The sequence below is a fragment of the Oncorhynchus masou genome, chromosome 5 (assembly GCF_036934945.1).
Source record: "Oncorhynchus masou masou isolate Uvic2021 chromosome 5, UVic_Omas_1.1, whole genome shotgun sequence".
Taxonomy (NCBI): Eukaryota; Metazoa; Chordata; class Actinopteri; order Salmoniformes; family Salmonidae; genus Oncorhynchus; species Oncorhynchus masou.
Window position 1 is genome coordinate 20,408,541 of NC_088216.1, and position 25,518 is coordinate 20,434,058.

At 44.6% G+C, this 25,518-nt stretch overlaps 1 protein-coding gene across 1 annotated transcript in view; it reads right to left on the bottom strand.

Annotated features, from left to right (window-relative positions):
- Positions 1-1,222: 1,222 nt before the first annotated feature.
- The window catches only part of LOC135536664 (BOS complex subunit NOMO1-like), a 36,810-nt gene continuing 12,514 nt past the window's right edge, over positions 1,223-25,518 (bottom strand). The window contains 31 exon segments of the mRNA XM_064962921.1: positions 1,223-2,697; positions 2,885-2,977; positions 3,241-3,360; positions 7,030-7,131; positions 9,579-9,773; positions 10,002-10,143; positions 10,445-10,572; positions 10,795-10,908; positions 11,214-11,340; positions 11,692-11,851; positions 12,814-13,115; positions 13,297-13,392; positions 13,485-13,548; positions 13,740-13,827; positions 15,865-16,001; positions 16,312-16,443; positions 16,802-16,943; positions 17,261-17,438; positions 17,565-17,715; positions 17,908-18,013; positions 18,160-18,249; positions 18,543-18,680; positions 20,313-20,465; positions 20,698-20,770; positions 21,030-21,136; positions 21,541-21,641; positions 21,723-21,768; positions 22,636-22,725; positions 23,430-23,588; positions 23,591-23,669; positions 25,151-25,344. Coding sequence (XP_064818993.1) covers positions 2,566-2,697; positions 2,885-2,977; positions 3,241-3,360; positions 7,030-7,131; positions 9,579-9,773; positions 10,002-10,143; positions 10,445-10,572; positions 10,795-10,908; positions 11,214-11,340; positions 11,692-11,851; positions 12,814-13,115; positions 13,297-13,392; positions 13,485-13,548; positions 13,740-13,827; positions 15,865-16,001; positions 16,312-16,443; positions 16,802-16,943; positions 17,261-17,438; positions 17,565-17,715; positions 17,908-18,013; positions 18,160-18,249; positions 18,543-18,680; positions 20,313-20,465; positions 20,698-20,770; positions 21,030-21,136; positions 21,541-21,641; positions 21,723-21,768; positions 22,636-22,725; positions 23,430-23,588; positions 23,591-23,669; positions 25,151-25,344 — 3,939 coding nt within the window. The 3' untranslated portion in view covers positions 1,223-2,565.

Consider the following 25,518-nt stretch of genomic DNA (forward strand, 5'->3'; position numbering starts at 1 on the left):
GATAAACAGTGAGTAGGACATGATTCTCATATTGTAGAAAAGAAGCCTTGACTGTATCATTCAATCGTTTCCTTACCCAACACTGCCCCCGGGAGACATAGTCATGACACAACACCACCACAACACAACGTATATACACACAGTGTACAAGCATTAGGAACATCGTTCCATGACATACTGACCAGGTGAAAGCTATGATCTCTTATTGATGTCACTTGTTAAATCCACTTCAATCAGTGTAGTAAAAGAGGAAACAGGTTAATTCAGGATTTTAAGCCTTGAGACAATCGAGACATGGATTGCGTATGTGTGCCATTCAGAGGGTGAATGGGTAAGACAAAAGATAAGTGCCTTTGAACAGGGTGTGGTGGTAGGTACCAAGCTACCGGTTTGAGTCAAGAACAGCAACGCAGCTGGTTTCACACTCAACTGTTCCTCATGTGTATCAAGAATGGTTCCACCACCCAAAAGATATCCAGCCAACTTGACACAACTGTGGGAAGCATTGGAGTCAACATGGGCCAGCATCCCTGTAGAACACTTTCGACACCTTGTAGAGTCCATGCTACGACAACATTGGGGCTATTCTGAGGGAAAAAGGGGTGCAACTTAATATTAGGAAGACGTTCCTGATGTTTTGTACACTCAGGGTATACAACAATTTGGTAGGTGCAGTGAAATGTGTCGTTTTACAGTGTCAGCTACAGTAGTACGGCGCCCCTGAGGCAAATTAGGGTTAAGTACCTTGCTTAAGGGCACAGACCGATTTTTCATCTTGTCAGCTAGGGTATTCGACCAGGCGACCTTTTGGTTAGTGGCCCAACGCTCTAACCGTTAGCAGTCGTTTCTGTCCAAAGCTACATACATTTGTTGCATGGCTCCAGGGGGAATCGAACCCAGGACAGTTGCACACAGCTCTACCAACTGAGCCAAACAGGAGCACATTTTCCCATGTCAGATTTGATTTATTATTAATTTCACACAGATCAGACTCTTCAACCCGACTCTCTCCGGCAACCATAACCTAATTGGAATTTGTTTCAACTCAGTAAATAGCCATTGGCCTGTTCATCTTTTTCTTTAAAAAATTGTCCATAACTAACTAAGAACAGGAGAATAGCGTACAACAAGAGATTGGTTCAGGTGGTTCCATTTCACATTCAGCATTAATATTACCACACGAGGAGAAACTTGGATGAACCAATTACATTTTCTTCAGTAATTATTTACGATTATCACATATTTTATTTTAGCTTAAGGCAACGTGAGGTCAAGACAAACATTGTACTGCATATCCTAAACTTACAAGTGAGTTTTCCCTTAGTCATGCAATGATGTCAATGGGAAAACCTGTAAAGATTTGACTTCTAAAGTGAAAGTTGGGATTCGTCACAAAATTTGTTGAGAAAATATCTCCTTGTACGTAGTAGATACTTGTCTGATACATTTACACCTGGTTGCCTTTGCCTTCAGATAGCTTGCATACTTTGAAATCAGACCGTTTATTTTCTCAAAAAAATCAAACACACCGTAAAATAAATTTGCTTCCAAACTGCTCATCACTCACATCAGATAAAATGTTAATAAATTAATAATTATCACTAACATAGTTATACCCCTACAGCTCCCTACCCGAAATCTTAATGTCTTATCTTGTTACTGTAATGATTAACCCTAACCCTTTCAAACCCTTAGACCTCCCCCACCCTCAACCCACCCACTCTCCCTGAGCAAACGGACACACCAACACATAAAACCCACCATGCTTCAAACTACCACAGCCTGTCCCATTATAGAAACATTACATAACAATTCAGGACCATTATGACAAACCATTCCATACTAGGGCCAGGGTTATTTTCAGACCATGTGATCTGACCAGGAACCATTTATAGGCCAACATCTGGTCAGGAAAAAAACCTCCTGGCCCTCCTTATGACACATGCAGTGACTTGAACAGTTGGCTGAATTGGACGTGATTGAAATGAATGCCACCGCACGTCATAGTAAATTACTGGTCATGAACAGTTTGTCACTTTTATAACGAGTTATAAAGCTTTCATGATGCATTGTTACCACAAAGCGTGACCCTGAACCCCAAAATCCCCATGGAACCAACATAGACATAACCACCTCCCTTATTAAGACCATAAGACCTTCATAGTGTTTTTTTTTCTTTCCTCAATTCATTCATTACAAATGTAAAAAAAAAAAGCAACAATGGCTCATATACATATTGACAAAATGGATTCTTCTTAATATTTCTGATGAGTGTTCTATAAAACAAAGGAGTCCCACAGAACACAGCCAGTCTTCCATAGACCCTTCCATAGAACCCATGCTGGTAACATCAGTCCAGAGCCTGGTTGGCTATGGGTATAGTACGGTAAGCTATGGTACAGTATGGCTGCCCCTGAAATGTCCCTATCCCCTACATAGTGCACTACTCTCATAGGGTTCTGGTCAAAAGTAGTGCACTATACATGGAACAGGGTGCCATTTCAGACACAACATGTCTGTGGTTCCTGTTGGGGTAGTTTACATGCTCGATGTTAGGTCTGTGGATCATGTGCGTCGGGTCTTCTGTCTCTTGGCCTGCCGTTTGGCCTCGTCCAGGGCAGCGTTGTCCCCACCGGCCTGGCTCAGACTACGCACCCCCTGCAGACGGCTCACCAGCTGCAGCAGCAGGGGGATCACCTGGGGAGAGACAGGGCGTTATATATATATATAAATAAATAAAAACACACACACACACACACACACACACACTTATGCCATAATACAAAGGCAATAGGAAGTCTGCTTGAACATTTACCAGACCACTCAATTACAGTACATTGGATACATGATACATGGCTATGCAATAGGAGTGGAGGCAGTGTACCTTCTCATGGTTGTAGGCTGCCAGCAGGAGCAGTAGAGTGAGGGGTAGAGCTATGTAGGAGCCCTGGGCTACGTCCTGGTCAGGAACTTTACGCTGTGATGGAGAACATCACATTGGGTTCTCATTCATTATTCAGAAGACACACAATGCAGGCTCTTTTTTTATCACTGTAATGAGAATATTCTAAATGTATTACATTAGTTGTTTCCGAACTAGGATGAAGTTTCTGTTTTGTGCTTTCCCACATAATGGATAAGGTTAGAATGTGGACAGGACAAGCTGATCTTAGATGTGTGGCTGCGGAGAACTTCTAGCCGGAGGATTCAGCCCTGGCGGAGTAGGTACTGTGTACTTACATTGGGGTTGAAGGTCAAAGTGATGTGCTTATGGTAGCCTGTAGAGGTGAAGGAGACTTGGGGCAGAGAGAAGTCGTACTGGGAGCGAGACAGTGTGGAGTGCAGCATCAACACATAGGTCTGTATTGGGGGAGAGGACACACAACAAAAAGTATATTTATGGTGATGACAACATCCTCTGTAATGTTAATTCCACTGACCCAGAACCACTGGATAAACCTATACACTACTTTCTATTATCAGGCGAATAGCAACCATTAAAAGGCCCAGTGCTGTCAAAATCCCGTTTTCCTGTGTTTTCTGTCATATTTACTGTACAACAGCTGATGAAACTAACACTGTATAAGTGTGACAGATGTGAGCAGTGTAATTTTCTGAAAGTTAGTTTCTGGTTGAAAGAACAATTTACACAAGACATTCTAAATCAGCAGGTTTTACATGGGTGAAGTTTAAGTTAATGGACCAATAAAGAGAGATTCAAACCTCTCTGCCAATAACAGTTTTCAGGTGGCATCACATTTGATTTAAAAAAAAGATAAATGTAGTTATTTTTCACGAGTCGTAAAATGGAATTTTTTTTCTCCCCCCAAAAACTAGAGGGAAAAAATACATAATGAGCAAAAACATCAACACTGTAAACAAAAACAAATCAAAAAGCATTGCAAGCCAAAAATAACTGATATCAATGATTAAAAAAAAGGAAATTAAGAGAGTAAGAGAGCCCCAGCCGTTCCCCATCCTCACTGGTCAAGCATACCCAACCTGTAGTCTGTGGTGTAAAATCAATGTTATGGAATATGACCCATGTTTGGACTAATATATATATATATATACACATATACACCCCTTCAAAATTTGTGGATTCGGCTATTTCAGCCACACCCGTATAAAATAGAGTACAGAGCCATGCCGTCTCCATATACAAACATAGGCCGTAGAATAGCCTTACTGAAGAGCTCAGTAACTTTCAACGTGGCACCATCACAGAATGCTAATTTCCAAACAAATCAGTTCGTCAACTTTCTGCCCTGCAAGAGCTGCCCTGGACAACCGTAAGTGCTGTTATTGTGAAGTGGAAATGGCTAGGAGCAACAACGGCTCAGCCACAAAGTGGTAGGCTACACAAGTCTACAGAACAGGACCGCCAAGTCAGCACAATAACTGTTCGTCGGGAGCGCCATGAAATGGGTTTCCATGGCCGAGCAGCCGCACACAATCCTAAGATCTCCATGCCCAATGCCGAGCGTCGGCTGGAGTGGTGTAAAGCTCGCCACAATTGGACTCTGGAGCAGGGGAAACGCGTTCTCTGGAGTGATGAATCGTGCTTCACCATCTGGCAGTACGACAGATGAATCTGGGTTTGGCGGATGCCAAGAGAACACTACCTGCCCCAATGCATAGTGCCAACTAACGTTTGGTGGAGGAATAATAGTCTGGGGCTGTTTCTTGTTTTGAGCTAGGCCCCTTAATTTCAGTGAAGGGAAATCTTAACGCCACAGCATACAATGACATTCTAGACGATTCTGTGCTTTTCAAATTTGTGGCAACAGTTTGGGGAAGGTCCTTTCTTGTTTCAGCATGACAATGCCCCCGTGCACAAAGTGAGGTCCATACAGAAATTGTTTGTCGAGATCGGTGTGGAAGAACTTGACTGGCCTGCAGAGCCCTGACATCAACCTTTGGGATGAATTGGAACTCCAACTGCGAGCCAGGCCTATTCGCCCAACCTCACTAATGCTTGTGGCTGAATGGAAGTAAGTCCCTGCAGCAATGTTCCAACATCTAGTGGAAAGCCTTCCCAGAAGAGTGGAGGCTGTAATAGCAGCAAAGGGAGGACCAACTCCATATGAATGCTCATGATTTTGGAATGAGATGTTTGACAAGGTGTCCACATACTTTTGGTGATGTAATGTATATTTGGGAGTAAACAGAGGGTACACATCTGCAGAAAGGTGAAAAGGAAGGAGCAGGAGTTTGGGAAACTCTCTAAATTTGCTTGGGGCTGAGACAGTTGATATTTAAATTGTTACAGCTAGCCTGTTTTCAATTTACATCTTCATATACTCACTTGACAGCTCTCAGAGACAGCGGTAGACCATGGAGATGTCCCGGACCACTTTTACCAATGAAGATAATGGAGCTGACGTCTATGACAATGTCTACGAACAGCCCTACTATGAAACTCCAGACATGCCTCCGAACTTGCAGTGACCCATTGGAACACACCACAGCCTGAACACTCAGAGGACCTGTTTGGTAATGGCACCAATGCCTATGAAGAGGTCCATAGACAGCGCAATTATGAAACTCCAGACACGTGTCTTGACACGTGTCTACCCCAGGGAGCACACCACAACCTGAACTCTCAGGTTCTGAGAGCTCATGGAGGAGACCCTTTGTTGTTGCTACAGCGTGTCTGGGGCTGCTGGGTCTTCTCCTACTGGCTGGGATCATCTATCTATCTATCACATTTATACAGCCAACCTTCAGAGGGAGAGAGACATTTATACATTTATAAAAGCCGACCGCTGTTACCACATCACGATCGAACAGACATCCTGGAATGAGAGCAGACGTGACTGTCTGGCGAGAAAAGCAGACCTGGTGATCGTAAACAGCCAAGAGGAACAGGTATTTGACCAATGCATCTGGATCGGTCTGACTGACGGAGAGAAGGAAGGGACCTGGAAACGGGTTGACGGCACAGGACTGACAACGGCGGTGGTCTGAACCGGATTCAGAAGTTGGGACTGTGGTATGATGTATGGAGGCGTACAACATATTCCTCTAAACGCATGGAATTGACTTTGGGTGTGACGTGAAATATCTAGGGATTTGTGAGAAAGTGGTTTATTAATACCATAACACCAGTGTCTACTTCAACATGTAAAGTGCACACTTCTTCCTTCATTTTTCTCTCTAATTATCATGCTGTTTAATCAACTTCTTGATATGCCGCACCTGTCAGGTGGATGGATTATCTTGGCAAAGGGAGAAATGTTCACCAACAGGGATAGAAATACAGTTGTGCAAAAAAATTGAACTAAATAAGCTATTTGTGCGTATGGGAACATTTTGGGTTCTCTATTACTTCAGGTCATGAAACACGGGACCAACACTTTACATGTTATATTTAGTTCAGTATAGTTAAGCCATAATATGCTTGTGATTGGTTTGTAAAGACTCAGTAGTTAAGTTTGACTTCTATACTACAGATGGCAATGTAAGTAATTAACAGTTATTTTTTTCTGGATCAAAATGGGGCTTAGGTGGTGGGTTCCGTGGGGCCGGAACCCCACCACACCCATTTATCTACAGTGTAGATAAATGTGTCACATGCTGAAATCTGATCTGGTGTTACTCTAAGAAAAAAATATATATAGTGAATTTTCAGAGAGTGAAGACCTTTACTATTGACTGTTATATCCTGAAAACTTAATTAAGAAAATGTATTTCTATATGTTGTGCATTGTTAAACTGACAATCCCAAAATAAACAGATTCATTTTGTTCTCGATTTCTCTGTTGTCTTCTGCTTTAATTGATAAAATATTGATATTATTTAGATTCTTTTTCGTTTCTGGGAAGTGTATTACGATTTTGTTAAATACAACTTAAATAAGTTATGATTTGATTTAAGTAATATTACTGACCCAGAAGAGACATTTCTGGGTTGGGTACAGCAGTGCTTCAGGTCTTAGGAAGGCAGTAATGATGCTTCCTTGGCTATCAGCTACACACATTTCTAGCCCGCCTTATACCACCTTACATACTAATAGCACGTCCATACCTCTCCATCCCTGTCCAGAGGCGGGAAGTGAAAGAAGAGGGACTGTCCCAAAGACACACTGTTGATGGGGTTGTCAAGGTTGTCACTCTTATACAGCTTCACCTGCACGGGACAGGAGGAGAAATACAATTATATGGAGCCACAGAATTAAATAGAGGACTCTAGATGGATATAACTCGTTTTAGCATTAGTCCTCTTACGGGTATTGTAGTGACGGGATCTTACAGAGAGGGTGGGCAGGTGTTCTGGTGAGGTTTTACAGGTATTGTAGTTAGGGAATCTTACAGAGAGGGTGGGCAGGTGTTCTGGTGAGGTTTTACAGGTATTGTAGTGAGGGGATCTTACAGAGAGGGTGGGCAGGTGTTCTGATGAGGTTTTACAGGTATTGTAGTGAGGGGATCTTACAGAGAGGGTGGGCAGGTGTTCTGATGAGGTTTTATGGGTATTGTAGTGAGGGGATCTTACAGAGAGGGTGGGCAGGTGTTCTGGTGAGGTTTTATGGGTATTGTAGTGACGGGATCTTACAGAGAGGGTGGGCAGGTGTTCTGGTGAGGTTTTACAGGTATTGTAGTTAGGGAATCTTACAGAGAGGGTGGGCAGGTGTTCTGGTGAGGTTTTACAGGTATTGTAGTGAGGGGATCTTACAGAGAGGGTGGGCAGGTGTTCTGGTGAGGTTTTACAGGTATTGTAGTGAGGGGATCTTACAGAGAGGGTGGGCAGGTGTTCTGGTGAGGTTTTACAGGTATTGTAGTGAGGGGATCTTACAGAGAGGGTGGGCAGGTGTTCTGGTGAGGTTTACAGGTATTGTAGTGAAGGGATCTTACAGAGAGGGTGGGCAGGTGTTCTGGTGAGGTTTTACAGGTATTGTAGTGAGGGGATCTTACAGAGAGGGTGGGCAGGTGTTCTGGTGAGGTTTTACAGGTATTGTAGTGACGGGATCTTACAGAGAGGGTGGGCAGGTGTTCTGGTGAGGTTTTACAGGTATTGTAGTTAGGGGATCTTACAGAGAGGGTGGGCAGGTGTTCTGATGAGGTTTTATGGGTATTGTAGTGACGGGATCTTACAGAGAGGGTGGGCAGGTGTTCTGGTGAGGTTTTACAGGTATTGTAGTGAGGGGATCTTACAGAGAGGGTGGGCAGGTGTTCTGGTGAGGTTTTACAGGTATTGTAGTGAGGGGATCTTACAGAGAGGGTGGGCAGGTGTTCTGATGAGGTTTTACAGGTATTGTAGTGAAGGGATCTTACAGAGAGGGTGGGCAGGTGTTCTGATGAGGTTTTATGGGTATTGTAGTGACGGGATCTTACAGAGAGGGTGGGCAGGTGTTCTGGTGAGGTTTTATGGGTATTGTAGGGAGGGGATCTTACAGAGAGGGTGGGCAGGTGTTCTGATGAGGTTTTATGGGTATTGTAGTGACGGGATCTTACAGAGAGGGTGGGCAGGTGTTCTGATGAGGTTTTATGGGTATTGTAGGGAGGGGATCTTACAGAGAGGGTGGGCAGGTGTTCTGATGAGGTTTTATGGGTATTGTAGTGACGGGATCTTACAGAGAGGGTGGGCAGGTGTTCTGGTGAGGTTTTATGGGTATTGTAGTGAGGGGATCTTACAGAGAGGGTGGGCAGGTGTTCTGGTGAGGTTACGGGTATTGTAGTGAAGGGATCTTACAGAGAGGGTGGGCAGGTGTTCTGATGAGGTTTTATGGGTATTGTAGTGAGGGGATCTTACAGAGAGGGTGGGCAGGTGTTCTGGTGAGGTTTTATGGGTATTGTAGTGAGGGGATCTTACAGAGAGGGTGGGCAGGTGTTCTGGTGAGGTTTTATGGGTATTGTAGTGAGGGGAACTTACAGAGAGGGTGGGCAGGTGTTCTGGTGAGGTTTTATGGGTATTGTAGTGAGGGGATCTTACAGAGGGTGGGCAGGTGTTCTGATGAGGTTATGGGTATTGTAGTGAGGGGATCTTACAGAGAGGGTGGGCAGGTGTTCTGGTGAGGTTTTATGGGTATTGTAGTGAGGGGATCTTACAGAGAGGGTGGGCAGGTGTTCTGGTGAGGTTACGGGTATTGTAGTGAAGGGATCTTACAGAGAGGGTGGGCAGGTGTTCTGATGAGGTTTTATGGGTATTGTAGTGAGGGGATCTTACAGAGAGGGTGGGCAGGTGTTCTGGTGAGGTTTTATGGGTATTGTAGTGAGGGATCTTACAGAGAGGGTGGGCAGGTGTTCTGGTGAGGTTTTATGGGTATTGTAGTGAGGGGAACTTACAGAGAGGGTGGGCAGGTGTTCTGGTGAGGTTTTATGGGTATTGTAGTGAGGGGATCTTACAGAGAGGGTGGGCAGGTGTTCTGATGAGGTTATGGGTATTGTAGTGAGGGGATCTTACAGAGAGGGTGGGCAGGTGTTCTGGTGAGGTTTTATGGGTATTGTAGTGAGGGGATCTTACAGAGAGGGTGGGCAGGTGTTCTGATGAGGTTATGGGTATTGTAGTGAGGGGATCTTACAGAGAGGGTGGGCAGGTGTTCTGATGAGGTTATGGGTATTGTAGTGAGGGGATCTTACAGAGAGGGTGGGCAGGTGTTCTGATGAGGTGATGATGTTCCCACTCAGGTCAAACTGGTTGATCTGCCTGAAGGCGATGATGTTGACTCCCACGATGTCGGTGCTCCCAACCTCTATGGAGCGGTGCTGAGGCAGGGCTCTCTCGATGTGGTCGTTGCCCTGTGCTCTCAGCTGGATCAGGTATCTACAGCCAGGCTGTGAGAGAAGCTCAAAGTTAGCAACGCAAAAATAATAGCTGAGCTATTAGCAATTGCAAAAGCAGTGTTTGGGGGTATCAAACGTAATGACTCATTCTGCACAAACACTACTCTTACAAATGTGTTGTATCGTTACGTCAGCTTCATAACTACTTTATGTGCTTGTATACAGGCTTTATAACTGCTTTATGTAGCCCTTATGAAGACTCAAAAAGGCCCGACTCACCAGCAGGCCCCTGAGCCTGAAGCGTCCCTCCTCGTCAGTGACTGTGTCCTCGCTGTAGATACTACACTCTGCCTGTCCCACTGCCTCCACTGACACATCCCTCTCAGCATCTCCACTCAGGGACTGAACTGCCCCGTAGCAGCTAGATAGGAAGCAGTAAACCAGCCATTTTGGGGATCGATAGGACAGACAAATAATTACACACACCGCCATTTGGAGATGGGACTGTTAAGCTCCTTGTCAAGTAAGTCAGCAAGAACACGCCTGAATAAGATTTGTTACAATACATAGAAGTGGCTAGTGATGGCTGGGGGGGAATTGAACATCATTCTGCCTTGTTTACTACATTTTTGAAGTTACTTTAAAGCTCATTGGGTTTCACTCACTTTCTATGAAAAGTGCTACATAGATAAAGATCGATTTGATTGGCCCGTTTCTAGTACCTGTATGCGGTTTTGAATCCGGTGATGTCGATGCTGAGGTTCTGTCCCTCCTCGACGGTGATCATCTGAGAGGCTGGCTCAAACCTGAACTCCTTCATCATGGGCTTGAAGTAGTACTGCCCTGGGCTCTGAGGGGAGGGATGGAGGGATAGAAAGGAAGAACAGATGAGATGCAATCAATCAATGCCACCTGCAGTGTTGCTGCACCAATCCAAATTAGCACCAGTTCACATCACACAGAATATAGACTTCAACCTAGTAGCCCGGTGTGTTTAATAGTCAATCATTCAGGAGGAGGATAATACAGGGATGAAGTAGGTGTTGAGTTCAGTCAACATCAAGGTCCTTACCAAGTTGTTGAAGGTGAGGACACCAGTGTCCTGGGTGAGCAGGTTGGATCTGAACGATCCTCCACTGAGAGACAGCAGGACTCCAGACAGAGCGTGACCATCCTCTGACTTGATCTTCGACACACAGAGAAAGATAGGAGATATTACAATGAACACACTGTATAAGACTATACAAACACTGCCGCAGCAAAAACTATATTTAAGTTGCAGTTCGACACCAAGGCAAAATTCCAAAAGAACACTGTTTAATGGCAATACATTCGCAGAACAGACTCATCAAGTATTTATTAAACAACCATCACCCTACCGAAGGAGGGATAATGTTACTAATTCAACAAAAAACTGTTTTGCCAACAAGACAAAGGCTAATAAATGGCCTGTTCTTTCCACTGAGCTCGCTAGTAGTATGTGTTCTGTACCTTGAAGGTGACTCCAGCCAGCGCAAAAGCCTTGAAGTCTCCCTGGGTTCCCTCTACAGTGCTGAGGATGAAGCCCTCCTTACTGGCACTGACGTCATAGTGACGGTCACTGTGCAGGGGGCCAACACTGGGGAGGGAGAAACAACCATTAGAGAGTCATTTAGATTGACTTGTATTACTGTACGTTTCCGACAAATGTCACAATCAAGGAGCATTTACCAAACACCATGAGAAAACCTGCCTGAAGCTAATCTAAAGCAACAAATATGTAACATGGTAGACATTTCAAGTGACTAGATTAAGACGCAAAGTGGTCAAATGTATTGTTAAAAAAAACAACAAGAGCATGATTTGAACAAGAAACCCCAGCTTGCAAGATGTTTTGCCTGATGCCTAGGGCAAGGATGAGTAGGCCATGCTAGCCTTACGGCTAACACAGCAGTGACCGAGGTTGTGGTTAGGGGATAGCCATGTATACCTGTAAGCCCCGTTCTCATTGGTGGCGACCGTGATGAGGGGGGCCTTGGCTCCTCTCTCGGTGATGGAGATCTCCACCCCCTGCAGTTCTGGAGTCACTTGGCCCTCCAGGAACAGACCAGCGCGCCCCGCAATGTCCACCACACGCCCTGGACAAGACTCTGTGAGAAGGGGACAGAATAAGAGAAGGCATATAGATTACCACTGGACACAGACAGAGCTTCATGGCCGGTGATGTCCACCATACGCCCTAGACAGATCTCTGTGGATGGGTGCTGGTAGGGGCAGAGAATAGGAGTTACCATATATAAATGTAGAGACAGAAAATTACTAAATGAGTTATGCTATCCCGTGTGATACTACTTAACATATAGCAAGAGACAATTCTCTTAAGTGTCATTTTCTTCTAACCTGATACAAATGTGTCTTTGTGTGACTCAGTCACAAGACTGGGCGTATTTTATTTTTTTTTTTACACCTTTATTTAACTAGGCAAGTCAGTTAAGAACAAATTCTTATTTTCAATGACAGCCTAGGAACAGCGGGTTAACTGCCTTTTCAGGGGCAGAACAACAGATTTGTACCTTGTCAGCTTGGGGGTTTGAACTTGCAACCTTCCGGTTACTAGTCCAACGCTCCAACCACTAGGCTACCCTGCCGCCCCATATAGCGAAGATCCGTTTGGGTGTGACCCCAGCATGTGAGACATCTCGTGTTTTTACTATCTGTGAGCTGTGATGAATGCAGTTAGACGGTTGAGCCCTCGAGCTAGCAACCTCGAGCCATCTTAAAATCTGCAAAGACAAACCAATCGCCTTGTACACATTATGTTCCGCCCCTGTTTACACACATCTGCTAAACTGCCATGTAGACAAGAGGTTGTACTTTCTATAAAAGCGGAGAGCTTTTAACTCTGCACTGTTGTGCGGATTGTTGACTGATCCATTTTCTGCAAATCTTATTAAATATAATTGTTGTTTGAAGAATCTAGTCTCTTTCCCCTTTGGTTATAATTTCCAATACACACCACACAGAAAGATATGCAGACAGACACCACAGACCAAAAACACACACACAATAACATAACACAAAAGAAGAGGATAACAAGGAAGTGAACTCCGACCTCCAGTGATAGTAGCCTCAATCTCCGGCGGATAGAAGAGCAGCTCCTTGGAGGAGGGAGTCACAGTGATCCTCTCCCCAGCCCTGGCCCAGTAAGAAAATTCGTAGTGAAAGGGGCTGGTGAGCTCATCAGCTCTCTCTTGGATGGGGGGCTGGCTGTCACCTCCATCCTCAGCCTCTTGGGCACGTCTCTCCCTCTCCTGGCGCCGCAGCTCGATCTCCTGCAGCTGCTGCTCCTGTCTCTGCTCCTCCAGGCTTCTCAGAGGGCCTAGGACCAGAGCTGGCTCAGACTCTATGGAGGATCTGATGGAAGACACAAACAGTGTTTAGGTTAAACTATGGACGACCTACAGGAGGAACACCGTGATAATCTTTTTTGTTGTTGTTGTCATATTTAGAAAAACAATCGAGTAATTTCATGCTTAAACGCTAATTCTGGAAATGCATGTAAATCTCCAACTTTTTGGAGATGACAGGGACTAACTTGATGGTGACCGTGACATCCAGGATCTTATCAGTGGTGATTAGGCCAGTCATGTGATGTCTCACTGCAGTCAGGGTCAGGATAGTGGGGGCTGACCTGAAGGAGACATTTAGACAAGTAGAGTCATTCACTTTGGTGGGGCTATGTAAAAGGAAAACATAGAAATGGACCCAATAGAACACCCTTACGTGTCGTAGGTATAATAGTCCTGTTCGAATTGGTGGCAAGATCGAGGAGTCACTTTGTACACACCTGGCAAAGGCAAGATTAGATGATTAATAAGCATTATATACACATTTATTTATTTTACTCATGTATCTACCAGTAACCTATATTACCCTAGGTTAGTCTCATAAAGACACATTTTATTTTCCAAAGAGGTCTTTCAGTAAGGATATTGAAGAGAATCGAAGACAAGTGAAAAGAAGAGGAGTTTCTCCCACCAGGCTTGGAGAGACAGAAGCGGTTGACCCCCTTGGAGAGGTTATAGACGCCAACGTTCTCAGGCTTGCTGCCGTCCTGAAAGAACTCCTGCCAAGATACATACACACTCATTTAGACTTTCACACCAGCAACCACGATTATGTAAAATAACGTACGAGCTATTTGAGAACCATTATGGTCGAACTATTCACTCATACTCTTTCTTATCAGAGCAGCTGTCCAACAGTATGTGCACAGCTACTCGTCGAACATCTCATTCCAAAATCATGGGCATTAACATGGAGTTGGTCCCCCCTTTGCTGCCACAACAGCCTCCACTCTTCTGGGAAGGCTTTCCACTAGATGTTGGAACATTGCTGCTGGACTTGCTTCCAATCAGCCACAAGAGCATTAGTGAGGTCGGGCACTGATGTTGGGCGATTAGGCCTGGCAGCCAGTTAGCGTTCCAATTCATCCCAAAGGTGTTCGATGGGGTTGAGGTCAGGGCTCTGTGCAGGCTGTCAAGTTCTTCCACACCGATCTCGCCAAACCATTTCTGTATGGACCTCGATTTGTGCACAGGAGCATTGTCATGCTGAAAAGGGAAAGGGTCTCCCCCAAACTGTTCCCACAAAGTTGGAAGCACAGAATTGTCTAGAATGTTTTTGTATGCTGAAGCGTTAACATTTCCCTTCACTGGAATTATGGGGCCTAGCCCAAAACATCAAAAACAGCCCCAGACCATTATTCCTCCTCCACCAAACTTTACAGTTGGCGCTATGCATTGGGGCTTGTAGCGTTCTCCTGGCATCCACCAAACCCAGATTCATCCGTCGAACCACCAGATGGTGAAGCATTATTAATCGCTCCAGAGAACGCGTTTCCACTGCTCCAAAGGCCAATTGTGGAGAGCTTTACACCACTCCAGTCAACTCTTTTCATTGCACATGGAGATCTTAGGATTGTGTGCGGCTGCTCGGCCATGGAAACCCACTTCATGACGGTCCTGATGAACATTTTATTGTGCTGACGTTGCTTCCAGAGGCAGTTTGAAACTCGGTTGTTAGTGCTTAAAACAGAGGACAGATTTAAAAGGGCTACGCGCATCAGGACTCTGCGGTCTCGTTCTGTGAGCTTGTGTGGCCTACCACTTTGTGTCTGAGCCATTGTTGCTCCTAGACGTTTCCACTTCACAATAACAGGACTTACATGTGGACTAGACCGCGCGCACGCATGTTGATTTTGTCCATTCACACCAGACACGATAAGCATATGCAGGTTGAAATATCAAAACAAACTCTGAACCAACTATATTCATTTGGGGACAGGTCGAAACACACAAAACATTCACAGCAATTTAGTTAGCTAGCTTGCTGTTGCTAGCTTGGATATAAACATTGGTTTGTAATTTTACTTGAAATGCACAAGGTCATCTACTCCGACAATTAATCCACAGATAAAAGGGTAAACCGATCTCCTCAGGCTTCTTCTTCGGACTTTATATAGCGGCTGGCAATCAACTTTAAGGTGCATTACACCACCAACTGGACTGTGGACCTCAGTTTGTCTTTCAATCACCCACGTTTGGTATATGCTCCTAAAAACCAATGAGGAGATGGGAGAGGCGGGACTTGCAGCATGTCAAGCTTCACAAAAAGAACCAAGTTCTATTTTAGCGCCTGGCTATGAAGACGCTCGTTGACGCGCGCAAGCAGCGTGAGTGCATTGATTGAATAACGTGTACATTTATTTTGCAACGCACATGACGTGGGCGGTGTGGTCAGCATGTTACAGTTGACCGGGGCAGCTCTAGTAGGACAGATTTGGAATAACTGACTTGTTGTGCCACGTTGAAAGTTACTGAGCTCTTCAGTAAAGGCCAATGTTTGTCTATGGAGATTGCGTGGCTGTGTGCTCGATTTTATACACCGGTCAGCAACGGGTATGGCTGAAATAGCCAAATCCACTGATTTACGGGGTGTCCAAATACATATACTTTCGGCCGTGTAGTGTATAACAAGCATAAACAGAAATACACGCAGGAACATATAACAGTACACATGCACACAACTACACGTATGAACAAACCTAAAGACACACTCTCTCTGTCCCCTACACACAGCCCTCCCCTGTGTTACTACTGACCAGTGTGATGGCGTGGGACAGGGAGCAGCGGAGGATGTAGCCTATCTGTCTGAGCTCTACTCCCAGCACGTCAGAGTCCAGCACCTCCACCTCCACTGACTTGAGCTTCCAGCACCACTCCTCATGGGAGATACTCACTGGGAGGGAGGAGAGCAGAGCGTCAGACATTGCTACAATATTGACATAAGGACAAGACATACATAACCTAGCCTGAGATACTGGAGTACAGACTGGAGTACAGCCTGGCTTTAGTGTATGGATTTCTTCTCTGACAACATTGACCATCCTATAACATACTTACTTGTTCAGACACATAACAGAAAAAACGAGGAGCTACTAAAAAGATCATGTCCAAAAATACATGTTTGTTTTCCATAGCAACAATTTATTGTTATTATTATTTTTAATACCTTTTGCCCCAATGAACATGACCCAGGAGGTCCGTACCTTTGTATTTGCCAGGCAGGACGTGGTCGAAGGAGATTTCCAAGGTGTCACCGCTCCCTGAGAGGAGCACGCTCCTCCTCTCCCCCTGACGACTCACCGGCTGCAGGGTCACCGACAGGTCATCACAGTTCGCTGGGGGTCAAGAGGTCAAAGGTTATTCAAAGTGGCAAAGCCGTGAAAATGAGACCGTCACTGATTAGCTTTCTAACGAGAATGCTAGGACTAATAGAGTATTCAGATTGACTGTTTTCAGCGTTTGTCCTGACAATGACCCAGTTAGGCATCAAAACACAGTCTGTCTAATAGAAAAGCACTTTTAACCATGACTGTTTTCATTAAACAGAAAATGCACCCCACTGTTTCCTGTTGAATAGGAGTTACTTCTCCCTAAGGGGTTATTGTTAACCTTGAATTATTCCTACTTGACATCTAAACAGGAAATGTTCAGAGTGAGTCATAGACTAATGGGAGAACTCCAGGGCAGGCTTACCCAGACAGTAGACCCTGCCCGAGACGGAGGCCATGAACTGGGTGAAGAGGAGGTCGGAGAGGGGCCTGTCCACCAGGGAGACCTCCAGAGCAGCAGGCTGCAGGGCCAGGCCAGCCTTCACCTCCACCTCAGGAAGAGACACCTGCAGGGAAGGATGGAAGACAGGATGAAACGTACAGCCAAGGTAAATGGAAAAATCTGTTTTCGTTGTATTTTGAGGGTAACATCGCTAAGAGCTGATCTCACGTAAATAGGACTGGAGGTAGGATGAAGTTGCCCATAGACACTGATCATAGATCACTTTAGTATGCTTTCTTCACCCTTATAGGGATATAATTCAGAGCAGCTAAGCTGATCCTAGATAAGGGACTAAGGGCAACTTCGCTCAATACAACCAAAGCCACCAAAATACAGACAATTCATCTCATAGTCAGAACAAGCTGTATTTCTGTAACGTACGGTAACACTGTAGTCTCCAGGTTTGGCATGGAAGCAGAAGGCCCCCTGCTGGTCTGAGTCGGTGGTGCGGGTGGCGGTGTTGTCCTGTCCCAGGGGAGTGAGGGTCACCTTGTAACGCCCCTGCTGCTTCAGGCTCTCTGGCAGACGGGTGATAGAAATCTGACCACACACGCTGAACCTGGAGAGGGGGATGAGAATGACATTTATAATTCTTCAACAAAACCATCACGTAGCTGTTATGTCAGATGCATGTTATGATTATAGATGGGGGCATCAATAGGACACATTGAAAGTCGAAACTCACCCAGCAGTGATGATGTCAGGGAGTTGAGGCGTGTTGGGAGCTATCTTCACTGTGATTGGCTCAAAAAACATGAGGTCCTTGTGCGTGCGGAGGGTGTAGGTACCGGTGGTCATATTCTCCAGGCGGTAGGAGCCGTCCTCTTTGGTCAGAACTGTTAGAAGGGAAGAAAGAGAGGGAGGAAAAGGGAGAGCGAAAGAAGGGGTTCGGCAGAAGGACAATCCCAACGCAAATGAACATAGCATGTCTCCACGTTAATCCAACAATGTCATCTCTGATATTTCTCCTCCGAATTTGAACACAGATAATAGAAGAGAAATGGGGTGGTGGATGTCACTATGGTTACCTTTGATCTGGTTGTTGAGGGTTACCGTGGCGTCAGGTACCCCGTCCCCCTCCAGGCTGTTGAGAACCCTGCCGGTCACAGAGAAACCCATGACACGGAAGATGGGCTACAGAGAGAGAGAAACACAAAACACGACACCTCCAGGGTCATGTACAGTACCAATGATTGTGAATCACATGACAAAGGCCAATGCTGTACAATTTTAACCCAGAAATAGCAGCCAAGCAGGAAGCTGGAGCACTGTAAACTTACCTCCAGCTTCAAGCTGTTGTGCTCCACCCTGAAGTCCATTCTGGAAGGCGCCACGTCAAATGTGATCCTCTCTCCCCTATAGAAGGGAATCTGAAACAGACAAATTAGTCCAACATAGTCAAAGTGAAGGACAAGAAACCAGACTAAGTACATAATACATTATTTTTGTATAGAGCCTGTATAGAGTTTTGAACAGAGCCTTCCAGATCCCAAGGATATTTTACACATGAAAGACAACCTAAGAACACCAACAGCGCTATTTCAGCAACACACATTAACTGGGAGTGATATGTGCTGAATAAGCATTTTCTTAGCCCAGGGCTAATTTGCCATGGGATAAGTGCAGTGTGAACAACACGGGTGTGTTGTGGCGGCCATCTTACCACAGTGTAGTCTCCGCTGGCCAGTGAGGGGAAGGAGAAGATGCCATCCTCTCGGGACAGGGCGCTACACAGGTAGACCAGGGAGTCATCTCCAGACTCGGCTCCATCCACTGGGGCTGTGTTACAGACACTGACGTCCTAGGAAACACAAGAAATACACATATTAGAGGGAATTTTATATATTTTAAATTTAACTAGGCAAGTCAAATTCTTATTTACAATGACGGCCAACACCGGACGACTCTGGGCCAATTGTGCGCCGCCTTATCACGGCCGGTTGTGATACAGCCTGGATGTAAGATAAGTATTACATATATCTGAAACTTGAAATTCCCATTTTGAGTAAAAACTGTATGTATCCGTCTGGGTTACTACAGTGAGGGGAAAAAGTATGCTGATTTTATACTTTTGGCAACTCGAACCTTCAGCTCCCTCCACAGATTTTCTATGGGATTAAGGTCTGGAGACTGGCTAGGCCACTCCAGGACCTTAATGTGCTTCTTCTTGAGCCACTCCTTTGTTGCCTTGGCCGTGTGTTTTGGGTCATTGTCATGCTGGAAAACCCATCCACAACCCTTTTTCAATGCCCTGGCTGAGGGAAGGAGGTTTTCACCCAAGATCTGACGGTTCATGGCACCGTCCATAGTCCCTTTGATGCGGTGAAGTTATCCTGTCCCCTTAGCAGAAAACCACCCCCAAAGCATGTTTCCACCTCCATGTTTGACGGTGGGGATGGTGTTCTTGGGATCATAGGCAGCATTCCTCCTCCTCCAAACACGGCGAGTTGAGTTGATGCCAAAGAGCTCCATTTTGGTCTCATCTGACCACAACACTTTCACCCAGTTGTCCTCTCAATCATTCAGATGTTCATTGGCAAACTTCAGACGGGCATGTATATGTGCTTTCTTGAGCAGGGGGACCTTGCAGGCGCTGCAGGATTTCAGTCCTTCACGGTGTAGTCTGTTACCAATTGTTTTTTTGGTGACTATGGTCCCAGCTGCCTTGAGATCATTGACAATATCCTCCCGTGTAGTTCTGGGCTGATTCCTCACTGTTCTCATGATCATTGCAACTCCACAAGGTGAGATCTTGCATGGAGCCCCAGGCCGAGGGAGATTGACAGTTATTTTGTGTTTCTTCCATTTACGAATAATAGCATCAACAAGCCCATTCCAGCCTTGTGTAGGTCTACAATCTTGTCCCTGACATCCTTGGAGAGCTCTTTGGTCTTGGCCATGGTGGAGAGTTTGGAATCTGATTGATGGATTGCTTCTGTGGACAGGTGTCTTTTATATAGGTAACAAACTGAGATTAGGAGCGCTCCCTTTAAGAGAGTGTGCTCCTAATCTCAGCTCGTTACCTGTATAAAAAGACACCTGGGAGCCAGAAATCTTTCTGATTGAGAGGGGGTCAAATACTTATTTCCTTCATTTAAATGCAAATCAATTTGTAACATTTTTGACGTGCGCTTTCTGGATTTTTTTGTTGTTATTTCGTTTCTCACTGTTCAAATAAACCTACCATTAAAATTATAGACGGATCATTTCTTTGTCAGTGGGCAAACATACAAAATCAGCAGGGGATCAAATACCCCCCCCTCACTGTATATCATAATTTAACCATTCATGAGGTAAAATGCCCAGCTTCATAGACAGCCAACATTAAGGATAAAATATCACTGTAGTGTATCACAATATGTACAGAAATACAGCAGACTGGACATCACCGCTCTTTCAATTTGCCATTCAATTAAATACAAATATATTTGACCTCCTTCTTCACTGTGGCAGAGTAGAGGAGGAAGGTGACTTTTTTCATGGGCTCCCCATCACTCCGGACCTCCCCAGAGACATCGTACCCTCCCACCACCAGATGTTCTGCAGCCGCTGCATTGGCACTGGACACACGCACTGACGTAGCGCTCTGTGGAAAGACAACGCAAAATGATTGTGAAGCATTTGGACGTTTCTGCTCTAATTCTTTTGCATAGTTTACACTACCTGTGTAGAACCTATGTTCTTACTCTACTTGCTTATATTACTTGTGCAATAGGATTGTTGAGTTCCAATTGCATCCACCTAAAACTGTGCCAATAACACCTACAGCTGCACTTTGAGATGGCTTGAGATCATGAGCCCTGCAGAAAAATAATCACCTGCTCCAAGGTCCAGGATGGATGAGAAGCAATGATGTCATAATATCCAGGAAGTACTTTGGAGAAGGTGTACCTGTGAAATGACCCAAAACAGTCTGTGTTAGAAGCCTAGTGCTTGTACCCCCCCCCCAACACCCACACGTATATTGTCCTGATACAAAACAACAGCGGATGTGTACAAAAACATTAGCATTGATATGATGAATGGCTTGAGTTGCCACTACTGAAAGAAAAGCAAGTGTGTTGGGGGGTTTGTTTGTGTTGTAAGGGGTAGTTATATTGCCTTGTAGTTTAAAGCAACGCTGTTAAGAGTTTGAGGAGCGGTCCCTTACTTTCCTCCAGGCTGAGTGAGCACAGTCTGCAGCTTTTCTCCTGGTCCCTCCCTGGTCAGGCTGATCTCCACCCCAGCTGGGCCCAGGAGTTGGCCTTTACTTAGCACCTGGGACATACAAAACACATTAACGCCACAACAAAGTAAACAATTATTTCAGAAATGCACATACTGTAGATCCGGCAAGTACTAACACTAAACAACCATTTAAAAAAGTGGCAGATCTCTGTGCCATTCTGTTTAGTCAGTAAATAGTGATGTATTGAGTCTTTGGGGGGGTAGAACGTAGTCTAGCGGTTAAGCGCGTTGGGCCAGTAACAGAAAGGTCGCTGGTTCGAATCCCCGGGCTGACTAGATAAAAAAATATGTTGATGTGCCCGTGAGCAAGACACTTAACCCTAACTGCTCCAGTAAGTCGCTCTGGAGAAGAGCATCTGCTAAATGACTCAAATGTAAATGTATTTTAGCCAGCACCATCCCCACAAGGGTTATTGAAGAAGAGTTCCTCTCACCATTCCAGAGACAGAGAAGCCAGTGAAGACAAAGTTGATGTCCTGCTCCTTGGTGCAGATATCATTGACGCCGTCCACATAGAGGTCCACACTGGTGGGCTCTGCAAAAACACAGAGAGTGTTATGTTACAGCACTGCTGGCAATACACAAGAGCTACAAATACACATGAAATTCTCCTTACCAAAGCTCCACCCAAGAGGGGGCTCAATCTTCAACACAAAATCTCCCTGTGAATAAGACAGAGTCAAATATTAGCAGAACTGCCTCTATGAATCCGAGAGTGGAAGACTCATCTCTAAAATGTAGGCTCTAACAGTCCCATCACAAGTCAAACTGTTGAATAAACTTAATTTGAACGTACTTTGCCTGTTGTCCACTGATTTTGTCCCTTATAAAAGGAGGTAATCTCAGACAAAATATCCAGAGTAGTGCTATTAACCCGACTTCCAGTACGCTGGGCTGCATGTTGGTTTGTATTTCAATGCTGACTCAATTCACATGCGACGCTGCACAATATGTCAACAATGCCGAGTTTAACCGAAGCAGAGACTGAACTTTGTCCCACGCAATCAGCTGGCAAATTTCACAAGCACTTTCAGCTGATTGCGAGGTAACTGTGCTTTGGTCGACAATATTAAGCTACATTCGGCTATTGTTTGACGTTGCGCATCACGTGAAATGCGCCAGGAGGTGGGAAATACAAGCAACAGAACCGCTGCCGCAAAAAGTGGGGTAAACAGCCCTTTCTTGTGGCTACCCCATCTCTGATACCGCCAAAAGGACCAAGATTACGGACAACTGGTGAAGTATGATTAAATAGAATTGTATTCAACATTCTGTCTTGTAGAGACTATTGCGTCTTTCTTACAGCGACTTCTTTCAGACTGATATCCATGAAGTAACCAGGGAAACAGTCTGAGGTTTAGACAAACCAATGCCATACTACTACTATTGCATTTTCATATGTATCAATACCACAGGAGGCTGGTGGGAGAAGCTATAGGACGGGCTCATTGTAATGTCTGGAATGGAATTAATTAAACCGTATCAAACGTACGGAAACGCCTGCCTACTCGGATCAATACATTCATTACCTTGTCATAGAGGGGAATCATAAAGTATCCATTGATGGGAGCACAGTCCGTCTGATATTTCAAAGACCCTTGTTTGGTGTACACTTTAATCTGTGAGAGACAAGAAAGACGAGATGTATTTAGCAATGCACAAACACAACCAAAAAGGCAAAAGCATGATTTAATGCCATGCATGTTGGACAGTACTATAGGCTCTTGCGGTCAAGTAGTTAGTTAGCTAACGTGAATGACTTGCACCGGCAGTCATTAGGGTGAAGGTGGTCCAGTATGAGATGATTTGACGAAACAGTAATCCTATTATTGTAAATGGTGTGTGGATGGTGCAATACCTCGTCAATGCAGTGGGGTTTAAGTGGACTCTGGCAACTAGCTAAGTCAACTTTAGCAAGCTAGCTAACGTTAGCTGGCCAGTGCGTAAACTATGTAAACATTCGCTCGGAGTTTTAAATGTAAAGGACTTAAAAATCAGTGAAACACATTTAGCTACTTTTAAATAGCTGCAAGTTATTGCGTTTCTGATGTGTTTTGTAAGGATAGATAGTTAGTACAATGCAATGTTAACTAGTTCGCTAACAAGTTCTGAATTTCGACATTGTTGTGCACGAGAAACCAGCAACATAGATCAGAGATGGCTCGTGAGATTAGTGTGGCTACTCAGAGTTAGCTAGACCATCTTACTAGCCACCTTGGGGGTAATGTTATTTCATTCAAACTCAACTGTCTTTTCACCACTCAAGACCCCCAGCAATATCCTGTCTCCGCCTACTAAGGTAGTAGGCCGTCTCTGCACTCACCTCGATCAGCGAGTAGTTGATTTCAACGTCGGATTTCACGAACCCTCCGCAGGCCACCACAATGTCATCAGCTGACACTGTAATAAACTGGCAGCAGATGATTCCAAATAATATCCAGAACACTGCCATGTCTGCCGGTTCCGTTATTCCAAGCATTCGCCAGAAGATTTTTCTGAACAACCGAATTGACAGTGCACGCTGCCTCCGGTTCCATACACTGCGCTGTTGAAGGAGCAGTAGCTACCTATTCTGGAGGCGTCGACACCTGCTGGTGCGGAGGTGACATGGATTAAGTATGTACTTTTGAAAATGTTGGGTGTCTATTCAAATATGAACAGAATCTTGTCTTTTGGGTTTGCCTACTGAACAAATTAAACTAGTTATATTCACACAAAGTATGACAAGAAATAACATGTTTTAAATACTTGCATTATTTATTTACCCTTTCCAGCCACAATTCAATAAGCAATAAGGCCCGAAGGGGTGTGGTATATGGCCAATATACCACGGCTAAAGGCTGTTCTTATGCACCACGCAAAGCGGAGTTGGCCATATACCACAAACCCTTGACGTGCCTTATTGCTAAAAACTGTTTACCAAAGTAATTAGAGCAGTAAAAATACATGGTTTGTCTAACCCCTGGTATACAGTCTGATATACCACCGCTGTCAGCCAATCAGCATTCAGGGCTTGAACCACCCAGTTTATAACAATGAATAACACACAGATTTTGGAATTATAAAACTTTTGCCAAAATGACATCTTACTAGTTGATTCAAATGTAACAGTTCACTCATAAACAAAGGTTTGCAATGGATAAAACAACACTCCCCCTTTATGGAACACAGGCAGTAGACACAGAGTACAGTACAAAAGTATTAGTTCAGTTTGGTATGTAGCAGAAGTTGGGACAGTAGATCTCAAATACATTTTGAAATATTAAATCACATGTAGCATGTCATGGTCATTAAAAGTTAATACTTAAAGAGTTAATGGAAATAGTAAACAAGAGATTAAGGAATATAAATTTACACAAATTAATACAGTATACCTTTAAAATATAAACAAGAAAGGTCACATTTAAAGTGCAAGAAGAATGTTTAGTGTTTATAGGCTTTGGAGTGGAACAATATGGGATCAGCTTTGATTTTTTTGTATTACTTAGAAGGGCAATTCAAAGCTTTATAGTGGTTATTGTCATAAGAGTCCTTCTTGGAAGGAAAAAGGTAATAGTCAGCAGAATTATCATCATGACATCACATATAGTAATGTTTATGGTAGGCTACATATAGTAAGCAACAAACAGGACAAGAAATTCTCCACAAAAGGCAGTAAATAGCTATTTTGCCAGCCTTGAGTTCAAACTATTGGTCCAATATTGTAACATTGTGCTTGTTAAACATTTGAACATTCACAGATCTCAACATGCGTTGGATCAAAACCAAAAGAGCCTTGATAGGCAAAGCGAATCCCCCAGTTGCATAGTGTTCCTCAAATCTAGTGTCTGCCAGTGGTAGGGCTGGTTTCCTAGACACAGATCGAGCCTGGTCCTGGACTAAAAAGCTATTTTAATGGAGATTCTCCATTGAGCATGCATTGTAGTCCAGGTCTAGACTTAATATATGTCTGGTAAGCCAGCACCTATAGTGTATGCCAGTAAACAGCCAGTTACAAGTAATATCAAGAGCCCTGAGTTTTTTAGTCAGGTAAAACTCAAGGGCCTAATCCTAGCAATTCAGACATGAGTAGCAGAGTCCGGGGGTGGCTGGACCAGGAAGATCCCAGAGTTGGAGCGGTAGCTGGGGCTGACTCTGTCTGAGGAGTGGGACTGGAATCCCGAACCTGTGGATCTAATAGCACAGGTCCTCTGGGCCTGACACAGCTTCTGGATCAGGAAACGCTTGTCTCGCCCATCCTGGCCGAACAGGGAGAAGAGGGTTAGTGCCTAAATTAACCCTATAACAATGTTATGCCAGATAACTAGTACCTAGATTTTTTCTGGTCAGGAAAATAATCCTGTCCCTACAGCTAAGTCCTATGAAGCTACTGTGCAGTAGAGTTGTGCAGCCATGTACACTGGTTACTATAG